General features: G+C 43.5%; 1 protein-coding gene across 4 annotated transcripts in view; it reads right to left on the minus strand.

The window, feature by feature from the left end:
• COL12A1 (collagen type XII alpha 1 chain) overlaps positions 1-24,710 on the minus strand; it is a 159,390-nt gene that overhangs the window by 110,366 nt on the left and 24,314 nt on the right. For all 4 annotated transcript variants that reach the window (XM_053286902.1, XM_053286901.1, XM_053286904.1 and 1 more), the window contains exons 12-14: positions 13,822-14,091; positions 8,271-8,537; positions 219-411 (exon numbers count right to left, since the gene is read on the minus strand). In XM_053286902.1, the coding sequence (XP_053142877.1) occupies positions 219-411; positions 8,271-8,537; positions 13,822-14,091 (730 nt within the window). The remainder of the gene's footprint in view (positions 1-218; positions 412-8,270; positions 8,538-13,821; positions 14,092-24,710) is intronic.

Consider the following 24,710-nt stretch of genomic DNA (forward strand, 5'->3'; position numbering starts at 1 on the left):
GCTAGGCTGAGAGAGAAGTGACTGGCCCAGAATCACCCAGCTAGTCTTATGGTTGAATGGGGATTTGAACTCAGGTCTCCCCGGTCCTAGTCCAGCACTCTAACCACTACACCATGCTGGCTCTCGGAAATAGGAAAGGAATAGGAAAGGTTTTTCAGTTGAGTTGGCTCATGCCAAGTTAGAAGGAAAGAGAAAGAAAAAACTATGATCAGCAATACCTGAGCTCTTCCAATACAACTGTGTTGTCATATGGCCCAACAATTAATTCTCCAAGCTTTGCATCTTCTCCAGCAGGGTGGAAAGTCACTTTGTAACCCCTCACTTCCCCAGGAGCTGCCTCCCAAGTTACTCGGAAGCTTGAACTTGTAGGGTCAGAAGTCTTCAGATTTCGCGGAGGTTTAAATGGGGAAGCTGCAACAGTCAAATAACATCCAACAAATTAAATGTTTGCTTTATACTACTACTACTACTACTACTACTACTACTACTACTACAACAAACCATTGAAAACCATTGTGTCAAATTCAATTATTTAAACCCACAATACTAGAAGCCTAGTTAAAATGTATGCCAAAAAGGAGGAAAGGTACCACCAAGACCAGGAGGATGTATGGCTAACAGGTGAAGTCAAGGAAGCTATAAAGGGTAAGAAGCCGTCCTTCAGAAACTGAAAATCCTGTTCAAATGAAGAGAACAGAAAGGAACCCAAACTCTGGCAAAAGAAATGCAAGGTGACAATAAAGGAGACAAAAAGAGTTTGAGGAACATTTGGCTAAAAGCATCAAGGAGAATAACAAAAACTTCTTTAGACAGGCAGTTGGACCGTTAGACAATGAGGGAGTGAAAGGGATTATTAAGGAGGATGTGGAGGTTGAAGAGAAGCTAATAGAGTTCTTTGCATCTGTCTTCATGGCAGAGAATACTGAGCATATACCTGTTCCTGAACCAGGCTTCTCAGGGATGGAAGCTAAAGAACTGAGTCAGATAGATGTGACAAGAGATGATGTTCTTAACTGTCTGGAAAAATTGAAAACTAACAAAATCACCAGGGCCAGACGGCATCCATCCAAGAGTCCTTAAAGGACTCAGATGTGAAATTGCCAACCTCCTTGCAAAAACAGATAACTAATCCCTACAATCATGTTCTGTACCAGAGGATTGGAAAGTAGCCAATGTAACACCAATTTTCAAAAAGGGATATGGGGCGATCTGAGAAATTACAGGCTGGTTAGCTTAACGTTTGTTCCAGGCAAATTGATGGGAAGCATTCTCAAGGATAAAATTGTAAAGCATATAGAAGAACAGGCCCTGCTGGGGGAGAACCAGCATGGCTTCTGCAAAGGTAAATCTTGCCTCACTAACCTTTTGGAATTCTTTGAAAGTGTCAACAGGTGTGCAGATAAAGGTGATCTGGTTGACATAGTATACCTGGAAGCCCTTTAACTCTCATCTCCTCCAGAATGGCAGGGGTGCATTCACATATTGGCTTGATTTACCCCAAAGCCCCTGCGAGTTATTGGGGAGAAGTTCACACACAATTTGGGTTTTTCACTGTGCATAAGAGTGTAACCCAATTTATACCTGGGGTTAAAAAATCCAATATTTGTGGTAGTTTTTTGGGACAACTTCGAGTTTGCAATAAAGTATCCCCGTAAACCAGCAGTAAAACCCACTGTGCATAAAAATCCCTGGACTTCCAAAAAGCTTTTGACAAAGTTCCTCACTGAAGACTCTTGAAAAAACTGAGCAGTCATGAGATAAGGGGACAAGTACATGTGTGGATAGGTAACTGGTTGAAGGATAGGAAACAGGGTACGAATAAATGGACAGTTCTCTAAATGGAGGGAAGTAAGAAGTGGATCTGTACTGGGACTGGTGCTTTTTAATTTATTCATAAATGATCTAGAAGTTGGGTAAGCAATGAGGTGGCCAGATTTGCAGATGGCACCAAACTATTTAGGGTTGTGAAATCCAAAACAGATTGTGAGGAGCTCCAAAACTGGATGAGTGGGTGACAAAATGGTAAATGCGGTTCCATGTTGACAAGTGTAAAGTGATACATATTGCGGCAAAAAAACCCAGCTTCACAAATACACTGATGGGATCTGAGCTGTTGGTGACTGACCAGGAGAGGGATCTTGGGGTCATGGTGGACAGCTCATTGAAAATGTCAACTCAATGTACAGCAACTGTGAAAAAGGCCAGTACCATGCTAGAGATCATAAGGAAGGGGATTGAAAATAGAACTGCTACTATTATAATGCCCTTATACAAAACGATGGTGCAGCCACACTAGGAGTACTGCGTACAATTCTGGTCACCGCATCTAAAGAAGGACATTGTAGAACTGGAAAAGGTACAGAAGAGGGCAACCAAGATGATCAGGGGCCTAGAGTGCCTTCCTTATGAAGCAAGACTACAACACCTGGGGCTTTTTAGTTTAGAAAAAAGACAACTGCGGGGAGACATGATAGAGGTCTATAAAATCATGCGTGGTGTGGAGAAAATGCTACTTCCTATCACATGACACTAGAACGAGGGGTCATTAGAATATAAGAATAGCCCTGCTGGATCAGGCACAAAGCCCATCTTGTCCAGCATTCTGTTTCACACAGTGGCACACCAGATGCCTGGGGAGCCCACAGGCAAGAGGTATGGGCATGCCCTCTCTCCTGCTGTTGCTCGCCTGCAACTGGTATTTAGCGACATCTTGCCTCTGAGGCTGGCAGTGGCCTATAGCCACCAGACCAGTTGCCATTGATACACCTGTCCACCATAAATCTGTCTAAGCCCCTTTTAAAGCCATCCAAGCTGGTGGCCATCACCACATCCCATGGCAAAGAATTCCATAGATTAATTATGCTCTGTATGAAAAAGTACTTCCTCTTGTTGGTCCTAAATTTGCCAACCTTCAGTTTCATGGGGTGACCCCTGGTTCTAGTTTTGTGTGAGAGAGAGGGAGAAAAATTTCTCTCTGTCTACCCTCTCCACTCCATGCATGATTTTATACACTTCGATCATGTCTCCCCTTAGTTGCCTCTTTTCCAAGGTAAAGAGCCCAGATGATGTAGCTTTACCAGTTCTACAATATCCTTCTTAAGATACAGTGACCAAAGCTGTATGCAGTATTCCAGATGTGGCTGCACCATAGATCTACAATAAATGCATTATAATATTAGCTTATTTATTTTCAATCCCCCTCGTAATGATTACTAGTACGGAATTAGCTTTTTTCACAGCTGCCACACACTGAGATGACACTTTCCTCCAGTTTGGAGAGATCTTTTTAGAGTTCCTCACAATCCGTTGTGTATTTCACTACCCTAAATAGTTTAGTCTCATCTGCAAATTTGGCCACTTCTCTGGTCACCTCAACTTCTAGATCATGTATGAACAAGTTAAAGAGCACTGGCCCCAGTACCGATCCCTGGGGGATCCCACTTCCTACCTACATCCACTGTGAAAACTATCCATTTATTCCTACTCTGTTTCCTGTCCTTCAACCAGTTACCGATCCGCACATGAACCTGTCCCCTTATTCCATGACTGCTAAGTTTACTCAAGAGCCTTTGGAGGTGAACTTTATCAAAAGCTTTTTGGAAGTCCAAGTATACTATCACCTTTATCCACATGCCTGTTGACACTCTCAAAGAACTCTAAAAGGTTAATGAGGCAAGACTTTCCATTGCAGAAGCCATGTTGGTTCTCCATCAACAAGCCCTGTTCTTCTATATGCTTAACAATCTTGTCCTTAAGTATGTTTTCCATCAATTTACCTGGCACCAAAGTTAAGCTGACCAGCCTGTAATTTCCCGGATCCCCCCTGGATCCCTTCTTGAAAACTGAAGTCACATTGGCTACTTTCCAGTCCTCTGGTACAAAGCCTGATTGTAGGGACAAGTTATATATTTTTGCTAGGAGATGAGCAATTTCACATTTGAGTTCCTTCAGAACTCTTGGGTGGATGCCATCTGGCCCTGGCAATTTGTTAATTTTTAGTTTTCAAGACAGTTTAGAACATCTTCCCTTGTCACCTCAAATTCGCCCAATTCCTCAACCACTAAACCTGATAAATTCAGTTCTGGATGGTATATGGTCAGTATCCTCCATCATGAAGACAGATGCAAAGAACTCATTTAGCTCCTCTACAATCTCCTTATGCTATTTAATTATCCCTTTCACAGCCTCATCATCTAAGGGGCCAACCGCCTCCCTGGCAGGTTTTCTACTTTTGATATATTTAAAGAAGTTTTTGTTATTCCCCTTGACTCTTCTAGCTATATGCTCCTCAAACTCTCTTTGCATCCCTTATTGTCTCCTAGCATTTCTTTTGCCAGAGTTGACGTTCCTTCCTGTTCTCTTCATTTGGGCAGGACTTCCATTTTCTGAAGGAAGTCTTCTTCCCTTTCATAGCTTTCCTCTACTTGTTAGCCATGCTGGCATTCTCCTGAACTTGGTGGTACTTTTCCTCCTTCTTGGTATACATTCCAACTGTGCTTCTAGTACTGTGGTTTTAAATAAGTTCCATGCTTTCTGGAGTGATTTGACCCTCTGGACTTTCCTTTTCAACTTCCTTCTTACCAATCCTCTCATTTTTTAGAAGTTTCCTCTTCTGAAGTCCAACACATCTGTGTTGGACTTCCTTGACAATTCTCCACTCGCATATATGTTGATTGGATCACACTATGATCACTGCTACCCAATGGTTCTGCAGCTATGACATCTCACACCAGGTCCTGGGCACCACTCAGGATTAAATCCAAAGTCACCATCTCTCTAGTTGGTTCCGCAACTAACTGTTCTAAGGCACAGTCATTCAGCACATCTAGAAATCTGGCCTCTCTGTCATTACCTGAATGTGAATTTACCCAGTCTATGTGTGGGTAGTTGAATTCAACCATTATTACTATACTGTCTCTCTTTGACACCTCTCTTATTTGTTTCTCCAATTCCAGGTCACTCTCAGGGCTTTGATCTAGAGAGCGATAGCACATCCCTAGTAACACACATTTCTTTTCAGTCCTCATAATGTTACCCATAATGATTCTGTGGGGGACTCTGGTCCACCTAGGTTTTCTAGCTTATTGGAATCTATCCATTCTTCGATATACAGTGCCACTCCTCTCCCAACCCTACCCTCCCTGTCCCTTCTATAGAGTTTATATCCAGGAATAATCGTGTCCCACTGGTTCTCACCATTCCACCAGATTTCTGTTACACCCACTATATCTATGTTTTCATTAGTAACCAAGTACTCCAGCTCACCCATCTTGGCTCGGAGGCTTCTGGCATTGGTATACCTATACGCCGGGTCCCTCACCTTGTGTAATGTGGTCCCACCACCCAACAGCCAGTCCTCACAAGTGCAGCTACCTCTGTTCACTCATTCTCTGCAGCTGCACCTTCTCTGTCTCCCTCCTGACATGGATGAGCAGAAACAGCCCAGAGATGCAAGTTTTGGGTGGTAAAGAAATATTTTAAATAATAAATGAATAATAATAACAACAACAACAAGCTAACTAGATGGATTGAGGGTCTGACTAGGTATAGCTTCCTATGTGTGCCACTGTCACCATTGCCTCAGCAATATGGCTTGAGAATGCTGAGCACCTGTCCACAAATTGGGGAGAACATCATACTGTCCTTTACCTCAGACAACCAAATGTTGGGACTTCCCCTGACTGTATGGAATGTTTGAACTTCTTCTTTGGCAGCTACTTGGGTGGCAGCATGGAATCTTTTCCTCCCAATATGGTAAAAGTAGGCTGCCACTGCTGCTGCGACTACCACTGCCGCTGCTGCGCCTGTTGCTACTGCTGCTGCTGCTGCTGCCACCATTCATAGAACAGAACTTTATTACTGTCATAGACCAATCCATTCATAGAAAATGAAGTGAGGGGGCAGCACAGAGGCTGAGGGTGCTGCTGTGCCATGGCAAGCCAAGTGGCTCCCAGAAAGAAGTGGCAATGACACTGCTAGATGGGGGTGGCTGCTGCTGTTTCTGCTGTTCCAAGTCAGGAGGGAGGCAGAGTTGCAAGTCCCGGGAAGGAGCCAACAGACAGAGCAGAGGACTGGTCCTCTATGAGAGCTGCAGCCAGTACACATTAAAGAGCACTGGGATAATATACAAGTGACTTAGCAAGCAAAATGTTCCCTCCCAAGCCAAGTTTTGTTTCTGGTTTGAATATTGTCCTATGTGCAGTGTGTTGTTTTTAGCAAAAAATGCAGCAGTATACACTGAAAGATCAAAAGCCGGGGATTATGGTAGGGGATGAAACAGGAACATGCTTGCCTCTCTAAACAGAAAGAGCCTTCAGAGAACCAAGACTATATTTAGCATCTTCATGATGAAGATAATGTGAACCACTTCATAGCCTGCCAACAGCAAAACACCATTCTAAAAACCAATGTTTTGGCAATAGGCTGACTATCAGTATCTATTATAATCATTCATGAAAACACATAATCAATGATGCCTCTGAAAAAAGAGCATCAAAGGTAGTTCAAATGCTCTAACAAAAAAGCTTGTGCTGATTTCCACAACAGCCCATATATGGGGGAAATGAAATACTCCCATCTCCTTTATATTCTCAGGGCAAGTTGCCAGGAGCTTTCCCAGACAGCAGACTTTACAACAGGTTTTCTGCAAGGCTTTACTGTGAATCTGAAGTTGCCCTCAAAAACCGATGCAAAAAGTGGATTTTTTTAAAAAAAACACCCAGATATAAATCATGCTACACTCTAACACGCGATGGAAACCTTGAATTGTGTGTGAAGTGCTCCCTGCTAGCTTGCAGGGACTCTGGGGTAAATCTGGCCAATAGGTGAATGCACACACCCTCCATTCTGGAGGAGATATGAACTAAAAGCCTAGTGTGGAAAACTTGCAGGTGAATGAACTGTGACACAACCTTTAGAATTAATGTGGCAAGTCACTGAAAAATATTGTACTTAAGCTACTTACTTATCGACAGAGGAGTCTAAATAAAAGTTTAGCATCTCCATTGCTTAATTTCTAAGATCAGAGGTGCTGAGGTTTATTTACTTACTTATTTATTGCATCTATCTCCCTCCTTTCTTCCATCATGGAATTCAGGGTGGCATACATGGGGTTCCCAGGCAGTCACCAGTTCAGGCACTGACCAGACCTAGACCGGCTTAGCTTTAGTCAAGTGGCTGGCTGCGTCATGTGCCCTCTGACCATGCCCTGGGAGGCTCAGGTCACCCAGGAAGGTACTCTCACAATCACAGTAAAAAAAAAGAATTCCCCTTAACCCCAGATGTGTCTGGGCTGGTTGTGGTTATCAGTGGCATGAAAAGTACTGCTGAATAGTACTAATTTTCACATTCCATGGCTAAGCCGTGGAACTGACAACATTTCTGAGGTTAGGTACGCACATTAAGATTTGAACACCACCAAAATCTCATATAAATCAGCCAAAAATCCCTGAATTTAATGTATAGATAGATGGCACGCACTCAGCAACTTCCCATATTATTAGTCCTTTGATTTAGAGCTAAGAGAGACATACAGGAAAAAATACTTCAAAGAGAGCTGCAAAGCTTTGTGAGTGTTTTTGTCAGATCCAGTATCAGTTCCTTGTTTGTTCTGTGTAATCCATGCCAACATTGCTAATTCCCCATTCTATTATAAGGATTAGTCAGGGTTTAACACAGGATCAGCATAGTCCTCTGTGGCTTGCAGGTGACTGGTAGCTTACACCACATCCGCTAAGGCTGGCCCTACCATGAAACAGGGTGGAGAATCACCACCTCTGGAGGCAGACTGGGAAATCATTTGGGAGGAGTGCTGGTCTTGTGGTAGCAAGCATGAATTGTCCCCTTTGCTAAGCAGGGTCCACCCTGGTTGCATATGAATGGGAGACTAGAAGTGTGAACACTGCAAGATATTCCCCTCAGGGGATGGAGCCACTCTGGGAAGAGCAGAAGGTTCCGAGTTCCCTCCCTGGCATCTCCAAGATAGGGCTGAGAGAGACTCCTGCCTGCAACCTTGGAGAAGCTGCTGCCAGTCTGTATAGAAAATAGTGAGTTAGATGGACCAGTGGTCTGGTTTGGTAGAAGGCAGCTTCCTATGTTCCTATGAAATAACAAATAAGAAACCTTCAAAAGAAATGTGTATAAACTATTACAATCCCTTAGCTAATAGCTATTCTCTCTGGCAGCTAGCTAACCTCAGACATACTACAGAACTACATTATTTTCTCTGCAGAAACCTTGGTAGTAGTCTTCCACCACAGATAAATCTGTACCTGTTGTTCCCTCTCCTTGTCTGTGTTTTCCTTCACCAGTTTTATACATCGGAATGACACTGATGTTGTAAGTGGTTAGAGGCTGGAGACGTTTCAGCACTGTACTGGTAGAGGTAGGTGGCACTTTCGTAAACAATTGTCTTCCCCCCCTGAGGGGTCGGTAAACTACACGATAGCTGACAACTTTTCCCGGTGCAGGTTGCCAAGTTACTCTCATTGTGGTCTCTTTCTCTTCATCCACTCTCAGAGTCCTGGAGCTTGGTGACACTTTTCAGTGTAAAGTAAGGGGGAGGGGGGATTGTGTTAATTTTTCAAATTTAATTTGTCATATAAAGTATGCATTAAAACAGGACTACAAGATACCTTAATTTTGTAACAGCTATACTCAGTCATTTTGATGCAATGCACACATGCATACACAAATACTTTCCCTGACACAGATAATTTTTTTCCTTTAATGTTTGGGACTGGGCAAATGACATCTGTATTTGGAAAACTGTCACTCTTATCCCAGATGAGTGTGTACTGAAATTGATGCTGCCCACCCACCTCCATTTGAATCCCTCACTACCACCACACCAATAATTAGAAAATTCAACATTTCAACATTTATAGTTGAAAATTCAACAATTCAACATTTATAGAAAATTCAACAATTCAACATTTATAGAAAATTCAACAATTCAACATTTATAGTTGACTCTGGCAAAACAAAGAATCTTGGATGCTCATGATCACAGGAACATTATTCAAACTTTAAACTGTATATGTCATGTTTCTGTGTGAACGACTGCATGTGCTCATTTAAAAAGTGAACCTGGGTATAAGCCACTCAAGTGCAGGATACAGAGGCAAACAGGTGCCTTTCAAAGTGACTGTTCTCTTTATAATAAGCAAGGCAATCAGCCCTATTCAACCCCAGCACAGCATTCTTCCTGTGGCTGTTGCTGGTGTCTCCCTTGAGTTTCTCCTCAGACTGTAAGCCCTTTGGGGAGAGCCTTATTTTATTCTTTTTCTTTGTAAACTGCTTGGATAAATTTTTCATTGAAAGCCAGTATATATAAATAGTTGTAGTAATAGTAGTAGTAGTACAGAGAGAAAACGTACTGTTGTACATGCATTGAACACAATGTGTGAACATAGTGTGCACATGCCCTGAATATATAAGAATATATTGTCTTCACTCAAATACTTATAATAAAAAGCAGCAGCAACTGCTCTCTCTCAACATCATATAAGGTATAATGTTTCTCTGGGTTTTTGAAAGCTCTGCCTTTGTCCCACAAACAGCTCTGCTTCCTATTCACTGATGGCTTGTTCAAAACAATAAAAGAAGCCACAGGAGGTGGCTACATTATTTACCCCAGCACTGCTGGGCTAATCAACTTCTTGTGCGGCACGTGGGCGGGGGGGGGGACCTTTCACATCTAAGCCATGTAGGAAAGTTGGCACAATCTTGAACGTTCCAAAACAACACTTGGCTTCTGGCATGCCATGAATGGAAGCAGCTGAGTCTAGTTATCTGCTATCGGTAATGTAAGAACACGCCAAGAAAAGAAGGCAATAAGGGGACAGCCCTGCCTGTGCCTGCCAAAGCCCATCCTCTACCCACTACTGAACTCTGCCCCAAACTGAACCAAAGCCTCCTGCTCTGTTCAAGCTTTGACAAAAACCTATGGAAATTCTTTTGAGAAACTCTGCTCCTTTCCAACCAATCTTGCAATCAGAGTTCAGTTTGGCAGTATGGCTCGCTTAAACAAACTACACATGATATCTAAAGCATTATTAGTTCTGGTGGGCTTAGTTTGTCTTTAGTCAATAGCATCTGGAACCAGTGGAGGAATCGGAGCATATTGACTCTACCTCCATCACAATCCTGATATGTGGGGGCCTGATCTGACTGCTATTTGCTCTAGAACAATCCACAGTGGGCAATCCAGATGCTATTGATTAAGGGAAAATTAAGCGTTAATCAAATTAAGCCTTGAAACATCATGAGGTCAGCCACACAATCAAAAACTGTGTTCTAACACGTTTGGAAGCTGTCTATGTTCCCAACTTTAAGTCGAGTGGAAACAAGGTAAGAGCAAAACCTGAGTAGATGTGATTGTGTGGAAGCAAGGTAGGAGAAAAAGCTCCGATCTTGCTTCCACACAATGAGGCAATTCTCACGACTGCCAAAAAGCAGCTAAGGAAGCCTAGTCCACTTTTTGGCAGTTGTGTGCTGCCACGGAAGCTGAGCGGCTCCTGGCAGCAAACTGCCCAAACCACCACTCCTCTTAGCCCAGGTTAGCAGAGCAAGAGCTCCGCTAACTGGGGTTACCGGATCGTGCGCTGCCACGGGCCGGCTTCGCACCGTGGCAACTCAAGAGGAGACCCCTGACCAGGAGGCTAAAAAGCAGTCTCCCAGCTCAAGGGTCTCTCCAGCATGCCCTGCACACTTGCACAGGGTATGCTGGAACTACCGGGGGCCATGCGGCCCCCAAACTCCCAAGCCCTTGCTGGCTCCATGACGGAACCGGCAGTTGTGTGGGCGGCTGCTGCGGCCACCCAGGGACGGCTGACTGATTGCCTGCAGGGAGAGTGGGCTTAGCCCACTCTCCCTGCAAACCCCATCCAGGCTCTTCTCACTGATTGTTAGAAGAGCCTCAATCACTTCTACTTTTCCTACCTCGCTTCCATACAATCAAAAACTGGGAGCACACACAGCTCTCGAACCTTGGTAGAACAGACTTTTTGATTGTCCTTTCTTGGGGGGAGGGTCCAGAAGGTGGTGCTGGGGGACTACTGCTCGGCCCCGTGGCCGTTGGCCTGTGGGGTCCCGCAGGGGTCGGTCTTGTCCCCCATGCTGTTTAACATCTACATGAAGCCGCTGGGAGAGGTCATCCAGGGACTTGGACTGAGTTGTCAGCAATATGCGGATGACACTCAGCTCTATCTCTCCTTGTCATCTGATCCTAGGGAGGCGGTGGATGTCCTGAATCGGGGGCTGGAGGCTGTGATGGGTTGGAAGTGGGCTAACAAACTGAAGTTGAATCCGGATAAGACGGAGGTACTGTTGGTCAGTAGGAGAGCCAATCGGGATGAGGAGATTTTACCGGTCCTGGATGGGGTTGCACTCCCCTTGAAGGAGCAAGTACGCAGCTTGGGGGTACTTCTGGACCCGGCTCTGCTTTTGGAAGCTCAGGTGGAGGCGGTGGCCAGGGTTGACTTTGCACGGCTTCGGCTAGTGCGCCAGCTGTGTCCCTTTCTCGAGAAGGCAGATCTGGCCACGGTTACCCATGCCTTAGTCACGTCGCGGCTGGATTACTGTAACACGCTCTACGTGGGGCTGCCCTTGAAGAATATCCGGAAACTGCAGCTAGTGCAAAACGCGGCAGTGAGGGTTTTATCCGGAGCTGCCCGTTGGGAACACATCACCCCCATTTTGAAAGAGTTGCACTGGCTGCTGGTTCGTTTCCAGGTCCAATTCAAGGTGCTGGTTTTGACCTTTAAAGCCCTTAACGGTTTGGGCCCAGGGTATTTGAGGGACCGCCTGCTCCCAAGTGTTGCTGCCCGCTTGACGAGGACATCTGAGGGGGCCTTGCTCCGGGTGCCGACAATGAGGGAGGCCCGGCTGTCATGCACTCGGGACAGGGCCTTCTCTGTTGCTGCTCCTAGACTCTGGAATGCTCTCCCGGTGGCCATTCGTTCCTCGGACTCCATCATGGCTTTTAGAAAGCTTGTAAAGACTTGGCTTTTTACCCAGGCTTTTACATAATCGTTTTTACTGCTGCTTCTGTATGTTTTTATCTGTTGTATTGTTTTTATATGTTTTTATATTTTTTGCTTGATGTTTTTATTGCCTTTTTATTGTATGTTTTAACTTTTGTAAACCGCCTTGGGGTCTTTTAACGAAAGGCGGTATATAAATGTAAAAATAAATAAATAAATAAATTGTGTGAATGACCTCCATGTGTCATTTGAGCACCAGTTCTGTCTAAAGCAGGGGCAAAAAGAAGGTAGATCAGGATCTACTAGTAGATCTTTGGGTAATTTGCAGTAGACCAGCAAGAGTTTGACTTCCAACTGTTTAACAACAGCAACACAAAAAGACTTCTCTTCCTCTTAAATTAAGCTGCTGAAATGAAAACAGCTTTGAGAAAAGCCAGGAGTGGATTTTTGTGTGATAGGACTGTTTGTTTAGCTCTGGAACTGAAAACTAATTCCTGGGTTGAGCATATACTCAGAGGCCTCCTGTTCCTTACTCCAAAGTGTATGTCTTCCCTATTCAGCCACTATTTTGCCCCTGGCTCCAGTTGTTTGACCTCAAGATTCTAGCAAATAACAAAGCAGATCTCACAAATTTACAGTCTGTCAACCCTGATCTATTCCACAATCCAAATCTCTCCCAATTCTACCCTGAGGGCTGATTTGGATAGCAGTGCTATCTGAAGCAGAGATGGATTTCCCAGCAAGCCTCATAGGTTCAGGCCTCAGGGCACTCTGCTCTGGTGGTGGGAGGGCTCCAGAAAGGTCCATTTTCTCATAAATTGGATGTTCAGACTGAAAGGCAGGGCAGTGTTATGACAGGTGGACTCAGCAAGCGGAAGGGGACTCCAGGAGGTGCCAGGTCTAGAGGCTCCTGATGAGTAAATTCATCCCTGATCTGAAGGAGACTCATCTATCCTAGTCCATTTTGTTTCCTTTCTTCCCTGGGGGCATATCCATTTTTTTAAAAAAAAGAAGTTATAATGGTGTTCTTTCTCTTTCAATCACAACAAAGAACATGGTTCACTCCAGTGATAGCATTATTCATCAACTTCCAGCTAAGCAACTGAGTGCTTTCCAGTTCCAGAGTCTGGGGTTTTAAAAAAAACTTTTAAAATAGGAAGTAACTTAATTCAGGAACAGGGTCAGTCAGGATTAAGGATTAAGTTCAGTGGGTGTCTCATTTTAAATAATATTTTTGTAAAGACGTTCCACACTCACAAACACACTTTATTTTGGATACGGATATGACTCTCCCAATTCTTTCCATTTAGATTCTCCAAATACTGTTTAAATGCTTGCAATTTTCACATCACAGGACAGTAGTGTTTCACTAATTTGGGATAAGAAAAGACACAAGCACAATCCATATCCATGCAGGTGGAGCCATTCACACTCATAGGGATCCGCATAGAACTGCTGTTTCCCTACTCCATACACAAACTCTGCAAGATGCTGAGCCATCTCAGCAACAGCAGGCCCATCTGAATTTCCTTTGTCCCCATTAAGCCTTTGCTTAACTCAGCTGCCGACCTCTCCATGTGCAGACAAATGAACCTATATGGAGGTGGATTGTGCTTATAGGTGTGGTTTTTTTAATGGCATAATTAAGGCAGTTATTTAAATTGTAAGCCTGCAGGTAGGAATTTGTCTTTTTCACCCTTGGACCTAAACCTGGTTTAACCCTAGCAATAATGGGTGTCTCAGAAATACATACATACAACCCACGCATGCTGCTCATGGGAAAGTACACAAGTGAGAACGTTGGGCTCTGTTACAAGTAATGCTGCATTCTACCTACCTTCAGTTGTAGCTTCTCCTTCTAAAGGAGCACCTTCTCCACTTCTGTAAGCAGCCAAAACTGAAATCTTATACTTGGTTTCAGGCTGCAGGTTTTCCAGTACAGTATTTATTACATTTCCAGGAACTGTTTTCTCTCCGGACTCATCATCGTAAAGTGATTTCCATAGAATTCTGTAATGCTGAACTGATCCTGGAGCTGCTGTCCATGACACCCCAATTGTCGTATCTGTAATGTCCCTAGTAATCAAGTCACGAGGAGAGCCGCGTTCTGCAAAAGGAGAGGAATATAAGAACTGCCATGGATTAAAGATGCAGCCAATAAGTACTCTAATAAAACAATAACAGAACAATTAAATGGTCATAGCATAAACTGAAACATTCACAAGTTGTGAGGTGATCAGACCAAGCTGTGAGGTGATAAAGCTACAACAAATTAGTTGAGCATACAAACCAACATGAAGACTGTGCACTGAAAATTATGGTGCTATAGCATTTGTAACTGCTCACCATGTCGATTAGCCTGAGAGTGTCAATAACAGAGTCCACAGTAATCAGGAATATGTACTATTTGCTCAGAGACTCTTGGGCTGATCAGTATCATAAGCACTTGCTTACTCATATTATGACCCCTGTGCGACACATACACATTTTCAGCAGCTGGAGGGGGGAATTAACAACCCTTAGACTCACCTAACAATAGTCTGACTCAGACAATCATGGTTTAGATTATTATAAACAAGCCTTGGACTTGCACTCTCCTCTAGAGGAGAGTGAAAGCTTTTGCTCTCAATTTTAGAACAAATTGCAGTTCCACATTATGTATAAACTTAGAATACTCTGGTTTGATAGAACAAACTAGTTAGAACAAACTAGTGTATCAAAATGCAGTTTGATCCTGGTTTGACACCCCAGTTTGTTCTAACTCAAGTTAACTAACTAACCCAGAATTCTCCAAGTTTTTATATAAACATAAAATTGTGATTCATTCTTAAAGTGAAAAAGAAAGCCTGCCACTCCCCCCTCTTCCCTGTGGAGAATGAGGACAGGGGAAGGAGAGCACAGGAACCCAAATCTCACTGTGGCTAGTTTGGAATAATCTAATCCATAGATGATTGTCTGAACTGGGTCAGTATCTGTCATTGAAACTGAAATGTGAATTCACGCTTAGATTACCTTTAAAAAAAAACAACAACCAGGTGGGGTGGAGCATTTAAACAAGGGAGAACTGGTAGATGAAGGGAAGATTGGGCACCCCTCCAGCCCATGTATTCTTCCCTGCAAATGCCCTTCCCAGCACCCACTCTTAGCATTACATGTAAAATCAAAGGTTGAGTACCTTGGGTTTCCCTCAAAGAATCTCAGAGAACTGATAAATTGAAAGTAGGTGAATGAAATGCATTCAGGATACCACTATTCTGCCTTATCTGATTATACAATAAGCATCAAATTTAAAATCACTGCAGTTAAGTCACTTGTCTGCTCTGCTTATGGTGCCCACTCTTCTAGCTCCTGTTAGTGATGCTACAAGCAAAACCTGCAGTTTTGCTTGTCACTGTTTGGAATGCAAGCCTGCAATTTCTGTTCATGGCAAAGGAGTTGGCAATCTGTTTGCCACAAGAAGGGATAGCTGCTAGTTAACTGCCTTGGATAGGAGGTCAGTGGAAAGTGGAGATCAGTGCCTATTTCAGTTAGAAATATTTAAAATGAATAAATGAAACCACAGGCATAGAATGAATATTTATATACAGCTTTTCAACAAAAGTTTCCAAAGCAGTTAACATGGAGAATTAATTAATTAATAATATGGATCCCCATCCCTGAAGGACTCACAGAGTTGGGTCTCACAATCCGTGAAACCCACTTTTGTGGTTTTGCAGGGAGAGCGGGCTAAGCCCGCTCTCCCCACAGACGAGCAGGGCGGGAGCCCTGGGTGGCCAAATTGGCCGCCCACACGACTGCCAGCTCCGTGATGGGGCCGGCGAAGGCTGGGGAGTTCGGGGGCTGTGTGGCCACCGGAAGCTCCAGTATGCCCTGCACGAGTGCGCAGGGCATACTGGGGAGACCCCCGAGCCGGGAGGCTGCTTTTCAGCCTCTCGCCGGGGGTCTACTCGTGAGTAGCCGTGGCACGGAGCTGCACCACGGCTGCTCACAATTCCAAAAACCGGGTTTGCTGAGTGCTTGCTCCACAAAACCGGTTTAAGAGGCGGGCTACTTGAGAGGGTTACCCGCTCAAGAACCACCAGGCTCGCAGCCGAGCCTGGTGGTTCACACAATTGTAGGAAATCAGGCTAGTGGAGGCTAGCCCAATTTTCTACAATCATGTGAAATGCCTCACAATCTAAAAAGAAACATAAGATAGACACCAGCAACAGTCACCGGAGGTACTGTGCTGGGGCTGGATAGAGCCAGTTACTCTCCCCATGCTAAATAAAGACCACATTAAATAGGTGCTTCTTACCCAATTAGAACAAGTTCTTGCCACAAGCAAATACATTATTGCATTGGTCTTTAGAATGTAATCCTCAGATCACTTTTGACTAGGTAATCCTAGAATACCCCCAGAAAAAGAAGTTATATGACTGCTCTAGTATAAATGATATAAAGCCTGTAAATACTCCTATTTAAATTGATAGCACTATTTTCAAAAGAGACTTCAAAAATACATCATCATCATCATACTTGGCACTGGAGTTTAATTTTCCTATCCCACTGTTAAGCTCTCTCTAAATTTCTAGCCTGCCTATTTAAAGTGCTATAAATCAGTCCCGGTCAGGGCTTCTTCTTTTTTTTTAAATGCACAACCAAGGGGGAGAACATGCAAAATATATATCTACACACACAGTGAGGAAGCGAGAGCGAGAGAGAATTCACACAATCAAAAACTGTGTTGTTCCCGGGTTTGGGAGCTGTGTGTGCTCCCTTGCTCACACGGGGCATGCTGGGACTTCCGGGGCCCACGATCCCCACTGTCCCAACCGGCTCTGTGACGGAGCCGGTAATCATGTGGGCAGCCTATTTGGCCGCCAAGCCTGCTCTCCCTGCCAAAACTCTCCTTGGCTCTCACTGCTCGTGAGGAGAGCCTCAATCACTTCTACCAAGGTTTTTCTCTTACTTTGCTTCCAACAACAAGGCTGTTTTCATAAGCAGCCAAGCCTGGACTTGGCTGCCCATAAGAAGCACCGTGATCCGCATGGGTATTATATACTCACAAAGAATATACAAGCAATATTCAGAACTAGCTGACCCAGGCGCAGAGCATCTTCGCCCCTAGTTCTCCCTACCTCCCTCTCCATTTCAGGGCTCAGCCAATTCTCTTCCCATCCCTTCAGCCAGTCTCCCTCGCCGCCCTTTCCGCCAGCAGCTCTCATTCTCCTCACAAGGTCGGCGGCCCTGTTTTCACTGCCTGTTCGGCCACTCACAAACACCGCCTCCTCCTCGACATCCCTCCCCCCGCCAGCTCTCGTCATCCTCACAAGGAGCTCAGCAACCCATTTTTCTTGGCTGCTCGGCCACTCACAGTGGCAGCGGCGCCGTCTTCTCAACCTCCCCCACCTCCCTCCCTCCCCCCACCAGTTCTTATTCTCCTCACAAGGAGGCCAGAGGCCCCATTTTCACCACCTCCTCGGCCGTCCTCAGTGGCTCGCAATGGCAGAACCGTTGCCTCCTCCTCTGTCTCCCTCCCTCCTTGCCTGCTCTCGCAATTACCAGCAGCTGTTCGTAAACTCTCACAAGAGCTGCCACACATGGGATTAGCCACGGGTATGCCTTAGAGAAGTATATATAGAGATAATGCTGTGCTCTGAAAAGGCTCAAAGTTCATGATTCTGCCTGATTTATATCTGAAAAGCCCACTGAATTCACTGGCTGACATTTAGACTAAACTACTCCTAAGTAGTCCTATTGGAAATAGTCCTTTAGAGTAATTATTGAGTACTGCTACTGAGTAATTTAGTCTGGATATCAATCATTAAGTTTGGGCTTGAGACTGAATCCCAGAAGCATAGTTTTCCTGGAATTGGAAAGGGATTGGACTTCAAAAGTAACTGCCACCAGTTTTGTTTTGTTTCCTTTTCATTTTGCTGTAAAGCTTCTACTCTGAAAATGTGGCTTTTTCATTCAAATAGAGAATATGAATGCAGTCCAAATGGGGGAAAATATGGAAAGGCTGTTCTGATAGAATGTACAGATGTCTCATAATAAAAGGCTTTTATTTCCACATTTTAATGTAATATAAATACACGGACCACTTTACATTGGCTGCTTCAATTTAAGCCTCTGCTAAAGTATGACTTCAGTATTAAACTATCTGCAGATATAGTAAATTTTCAGCAATTAACCCTGAAAGACTACAGCTCATAATATATAATGGAAATACTGCAAAAATAATTATATGTCTGAAACAATTATCAGCTAAACTAGGATATGTACCACTAGATAGCAGAAGAAACTAATTTATTTGCAATGATGTATAATGCCTATGAATTACTAAAAAATGTGAATTGTGGGGACCAAAGAAGTCCTGTGGTATTAAATTTTCTGTGTTTTTGCTGAATAAAAAGAACTTTCCACGCAAGTCATAAAGACTAAGTGGAAATGTTAGGCTCAAATAGCTGGGAACTGCTGACGACACCTTTTCTAGTATGAAGGAAAATATGACTTTCATTTATATTGCTCTTTAAGTCAGAAAATGTATAATAAATAACATATTGAATAGCACCCTGATCTTAAATACATTTTATTTGGAAATGTCCTCCTAACTTCATAGTAAGTGTGCTAAGGGACACAAGCCTTGACTTTGTGTGTGTGTGTGTGAGCAAATTAACAAGAGGGCATGTAGGAGTTCACTGGCAATGTTTTCCTCAAAAGAACCTATAATGTGTCTATGAAGAAACAAATCTGTGCAACTACAAGTTCCACATTCTTAGAAATAAGGCCAAAAAAGAAGAAGAAGAAGAAGAAGAAGAAGAAGAAGCCTATTTCTTAGATGGCCACAATTTACTTTATTTCCGTATTTATTTTTAAAATAAATTTATACCTGCCCCCTGATATCCTGACTAAGAGAGTTCTAGTGCAGCTCTGTGATTTACATGAGCAGGTGGTTTTGGCCAATCTTGTTTGAACCCAGAAGCATTCTCTGCAATCCAGAAGTAGGTCCCTAAGGGCTGTGCAACCCTCAGGGACTTACTTGCAGGTCACAGAGAGCACTTCGGGGGCAAGAAAGATCAGTAAAAAATACATACATACACACAGCAGAATTTTGTTAGTCTGCAGTGCAGTAACTTGTGAGAAGTGCTGGTGCTTCCTTAATCAGGATGTCAACCACTATCTTTTATAACATGAACTCACGGCAGCTTACCATAATAAAATGAAAATCACAAAACCAGCAATAATAGGCACAAACACAAAATATTCCCATCCTTGCCATTAGTGTTCCACGGAAAAGAGAGATGCACTTATAGGAGAGAGGCAAGGATTCTGGAATTTGGTTCAGAATGAGGCAACCCAGCTATAGATTGATGCTCATAACTAGGGGCATATTAAACCAATTTTGAAGCAGCTCTACTGGCTCCTGGTTAGTTTTCAGGCCCTGTTCAAAGTGCTCATTTCAATGATTAAGGCTCTAAAATGGTCTGGCTCAAGGATGCCCAAGGATAATTTCCCCCATAAGGACTCTTCTGTTATGAGGCTGTACCGATGAGGCTCTGCTCTGATGAGGCTCTGCTCCGAGGTCATTGACATTTTGCTGCCGATTCATTGAAATTACTACCTAGGATCATTCACCAAGCTGGCTCGTGCTCTCTCACTCTCTCTCTCTCTCTCTCTCTCACTCTCTCTCTCTCAGGGAGAAGTAGAGGCTGTTCACACATGCAGCCTAGCCCTGGCTAGGGCAGCCCATCCTGGGCTAAGCTGCATATGTGAAGTGTAAGAATCAAGCCCAATCCCAGAGCTGCCCCCGTGCCTAGCTCCACTTTTGAACCTGGCATTTTGCCAAGATTAAATGGACCTGTAACCTCAGCTGGCAAATGTGTGCATGATCGCTGCTAGGTTTAACAGCTGCCCCCTGGCCTGCCACCACTTTCAGTGAGCTGGGGGGAATGAGCACCTGCACCAGGCACCCAGGGATGTTGGAGAGGAAGTCCTTCTGCTCTCAGCTCTTGCCTTTGCCATGTCACCACACATGTGGGCGAAAGCAAGAACAACTGCTGCTCAGGTGCTGGGAAAGCCAAGCAAGCTCTTTCCTTCCCTATAGCCCTTGAAAAGTAAAGTGTGCCATCAAGTCAATTTCGACTCCTGGCACCCACAGAGCCCTGTGGTCGTCTTTGGTAGAATACAGGAGGGGTTTATCATTGCCTCCTCCCACGCAGTATAAGATGATGCCTTTCAGCATCTTCCTATATCGAGCCCTTGAGAGCAGAGACCAAAAGTCAGATGCACGACCTTACAGAGTAGTGTTACCAATATTAGAAGTTATTTCTTTGTCTGCAGTACAGCTAAAATGGCAAAGACATGTTGATGTTCAGTGGATGGGTGAAATCATTCCAAGAACAGCCAAAACTCCATCATGTATTGCATACCATTAGAATTTCATATCTTTCACAGCATATGCATATAAGATATAAACACAATTTGGGGCTATACTTTCTCCAGGGTTGGATCACATTGGATATTGTTCTGATACACATCACACAATCCACACTGGTCTTGTCTCCATTCTATGCTTGTCGTCCACTTATGTGCACTGCTCAGGGGTAGATGGTAGTAATAATGGGACAAGAGCAGGTTCCGTCTAATGGCAATTCACAGATATAGTTGACTACAACTCCCAGAATCCCCAGCTGCAATGGCTTTTGCTTGGGGATTATGGAAGTTGTAGTCAACAACATCTGGAAATCCCTGTTAGAGAGAACACTGGACCAGAAAAGTATGCCCAGCTACACATATGAAAGAAGAGTCTTGGTGTGTGATTCAGTCGTAGCATAATTTTCTTGCTCTTTTTTAGGCTTTCGTATTCCTGCCTTATGCTTCCTAATACAATGAAGAAGCGGGTGGTGCATTCTAAAGATTATAGCAAATTTGCAGCCACAGTTTCCATTGTGGCCAATGGAATACAGAATTACCAGATTCAGAATGGTCCATGAAGGCCACCCGAAGTGAATGGAAAGCAGCCAAGAGTTTAATCAGTAACAGCAAATACACTGTTGTCAAGAGGTGGAAACGTCTTCCTTAATGCATAATATCTAGCAGTTATATAATATGCAATTTGTTCTGAGATCCATTTAGAAGAAGCCAGTTACAGATTTCTTGTATAGCCGATCACTTCCTCTATTTTGATTTGTTTTTTCCTAGAATTATGGCATTCCCACAGAATGGATAAGTGACATGATTGTTTGACAACTGGCAAAACTCTCTTGAAAATGTCAGCATCAAAAAATTAAGAATGTATGATTTTTAAATAATGCATGAGACAGCACTAAATCTTTTGGGCAGACACAAAGTCTCTTTGTGTGGTACAAGTACTTGCAACTCAAAACATGTGCGTAACGTTCCTATGATATGCTAAAAACTTCATTGTAAGGAAATGTCACTTGCACTGGGACTGATTCACTCTGTAGGAGGTTCTCCATCTCTAAAACATTTTAAAGTTAACTATGAAAACAGCAGAAAAATCACAGGACACCTTATTTGGTTTGCTACTTAAACACCTCTATGCAATTAAAAGTGTGATGCAGAAAATGTGAAATCAAAAATATTATGACATGACAAGGTCCTCCAGAGGAAAATAAAAGTCTGAGTGTTTCTGTTTGTCACAGATTACTTAAGGAGCATGCCTATATTATTTAAATAGAAGGATTGTTCTTCTTTTAGAAAAAGGGACAAAATCATTATCTAGTTTATAAGAGATGGCAGAATTCTCCTATGCATAGATATATATTTCTAGAATGGCTTGGCTTAAGAGTTCTGAAATTGGGCTCAGATGTAGGAACATTTAGCATCACTTTGTGTATTTATTTTGAAATGGATCAGTTAATCCTTTGATTTTTAATGATTTTTTTTTAATTTTAGGAAACCTTAAAATAAGTCCTATAAGTGGCTTGTTTTATGGCAGAAAATTACAAAAACTTCTGGAACACCTCCACCACCACTCCCTTGGACCATCATTCCATGCCCATATAAAGGAATCTTCCTTTTGCCTTCATAAAAAAGTGCAAAATGCCCCACTTTTGCCCAACCCTTTACATTTCCAGTATTGCTGGGCTTAGAGTTCTGAAACTGGGCACAAATGTAACCCAAGATGGCAGGACTCTGTGTATTTTTATTTCAAGAAAATTGGTCAATCCTGTGATTTTAATGATTTTTTCCCTAGTGCAGTAAAGCTGCCATAAAGAGTTATCTCTGTCCAAAGAGTAACTCATGCCTAGTGAAAATAGAACTAACCATTACATCTGACTAAACAAACAACTTTGTTTTTAATAAAAGCACTATGTTCAAGTTTGTTGGTGATCCAAAGAGTCTGCATGAGAACTGTGAAGCAAGTGACATGTGTTGTGGTTATAATTTCCCCTTGCAAATATGGGTGTGCACAAAACTAGAAAATCTGGTTCAGTTTGAGCAGAACTGGACTTGAACTGAACCAGGTCCAGTCCAGTTCTGTGCACACTAGAACGGGGCCCGGTACAGCTCTAGTCCGAACCAGTTCGGACATGGCTTGCGGGGGGTGGGGTTGATTTTAAAAAAACAAAAAATGTCAGATGTACTGCCACTGTGGAGATTCAGAGGGTGCTGCCACAGCTGCAGGAAGTCTCCTCATTTCCCCCTTCCCCCCCCCCCCACTGGCCTCTTCCCAGTCATTTTCATTCTCTTTCAGGCCATTTTTGGCCTGTTACAGGCCTCTCTGTGGCGGCGGCAGCCATTTTGAAGGCTGCTGTGCATGCCCACTGGCCATCTGTGTGGCCAGGTCATGACCCCAACTACAAAGATGACCAATGGGCATGTGCAGCAGCCTCCAAAATGGCCAACCACCACCGCAAAGAGGCCAGCCCCAAAGGGACCAAAAACAACCAGGGGTAGGCTGCGGGGGGGAGGGGGAGGGAACATCAGGAGATCTTCCCCGTGGCCACAGTAGCACCCTTCAAAGCCCTGCAATGGCAATAAGTCTGCCATTTTTTGTTTTAAAAAACCAAAAATCTGAATGGACTCCGGACCAACCCAATGGGTTTGGCTCAACCTCAAGCCAAACCGGGCCCAGTCCAGATCAAGAACAAACCAGTTCAAGTGTGAACTGGCTCAACCTCAAGCCGACTCACAAATCCCGACTTACGAATGCACTATATTTTCCAAGTTGGTATTGTGTTTGAACTCTGGAGCAAGAGATACATGTTGTGTCCCAGTTAGTTTGTGAATGGTCAAGAAGCTGTGTGAATCCACTGGGGCTTGCGTAGTCTATTTTTATTTTTATTTATTATCATCATCATCGGCAAAGGCACTCTGGCCCAGACCTGCAGGTTTGTGGTGAGATATATATGGGGGGGGATGCCTGTTTTACCAGGCGAGGGGGCGTAAGCTCATTAGGTCCAGGGTCCAAAATTGCCTAGCTGCACCCCTGTTACATTATGATTAATATCACCTAAGCAATCTGCCAGACCTAGAAGCAAATCTGCCTTTCTTTCAAAATTGCAAAAACCAAAAACCCCAATTCAATTCAAACTAATGTATCTAACAGACAACATACAGCATGTTCTTGTCATTTGACATTGTGCCTCAAGGCAAACAAGTAAATTCTTGCCAGATCTGCTCTTACCACCTCCTCTCCTTCGGAAAAACAGATTAGAAAAACAGTAGCTCTCAGAAATAGTTGATTGTTAGCCATCTACTGGCTTTCCTTTCATTACAATTGCTGTGTTTACCATTATAACTTATTTCTAGTGTATGACCCCTAAGTTTGGCCCAGACCGGGGGGGCGGGGGGCATTCAAATGGAAAACCTGAAGGGGCCATAGGGAGGAAAATGATGAGGTGAAATATCTTAACTTTTTAAAAAAATCTACTTGTGCTATAATATCTAGGATGACCAAAAGCAGTAATAGACCTGAAGAAAATCAAGATGAAATCTATTATAAAGCATCCACTATATCAACTTCCATCATCCCCAGTCACAATGAATGCCATTGTAGCTGGTAATGATGTAAGTTGTTAAACTCCTGTGCACATATAGCACAAGTAGATTTTAACAAGTAAATTGTTAATCTCCCAGAGACAAAAGTTTGGGGCAGTGTACAAATCTGACTTCAGATAGATAGATAGATAGATAGATAGATAGATAGATAGATAGATAGATAGAGTTGTAGTCTAACAACATCTGGAGTCCCAAGAATGGGAACCCCTTTTCTATATTAAAAATATAAATATAAATATAAATGAAAGTCCTATGTTCTTAATATTGCTTAAATTGGGGATTAGGTGTGAAGAAGATTGTGGTCCACTGGTGGAATACTGGCTAATTCCTGGTAGAACACCTGTACTTTCAAAGAATGTTAGATTAGTGCAGGGGTTTCAGACTTTTTAACACGTATATCCCTTCTATCTCAAAGGTTCAATCCAGGTACCCCATATAAACTGTCATGAATTGTGACCCCAAAAGTAAAACTTGACAAAGTCAGTGGGATATAAAATACAAGCTAAGTGAATCTGCCCTGGAATCAGGCAGAAGGAAGAAAGGAAAACCCAAACCCCTAACTATGTTGTGACTTCCTTCCTCCTCCTGTCCTCTGGAGCCTCATGGTCAGGTCTCCACAGTATACCACTGCACTGGCTCCACCTCTCTTATCTCCTCTTCACATAAGCAAAGTCAGGGCCAACACAGCATCAGCCAGCACTGCTGAACCTGTCA

The sequence above is a fragment of the Hemicordylus capensis genome, chromosome 1 (assembly GCF_027244095.1).
Source record: "Hemicordylus capensis ecotype Gifberg chromosome 1, rHemCap1.1.pri, whole genome shotgun sequence".
Lineage (NCBI taxonomy): Eukaryota > Metazoa > Chordata > Lepidosauria > Squamata > Cordylidae > Hemicordylus > Hemicordylus capensis.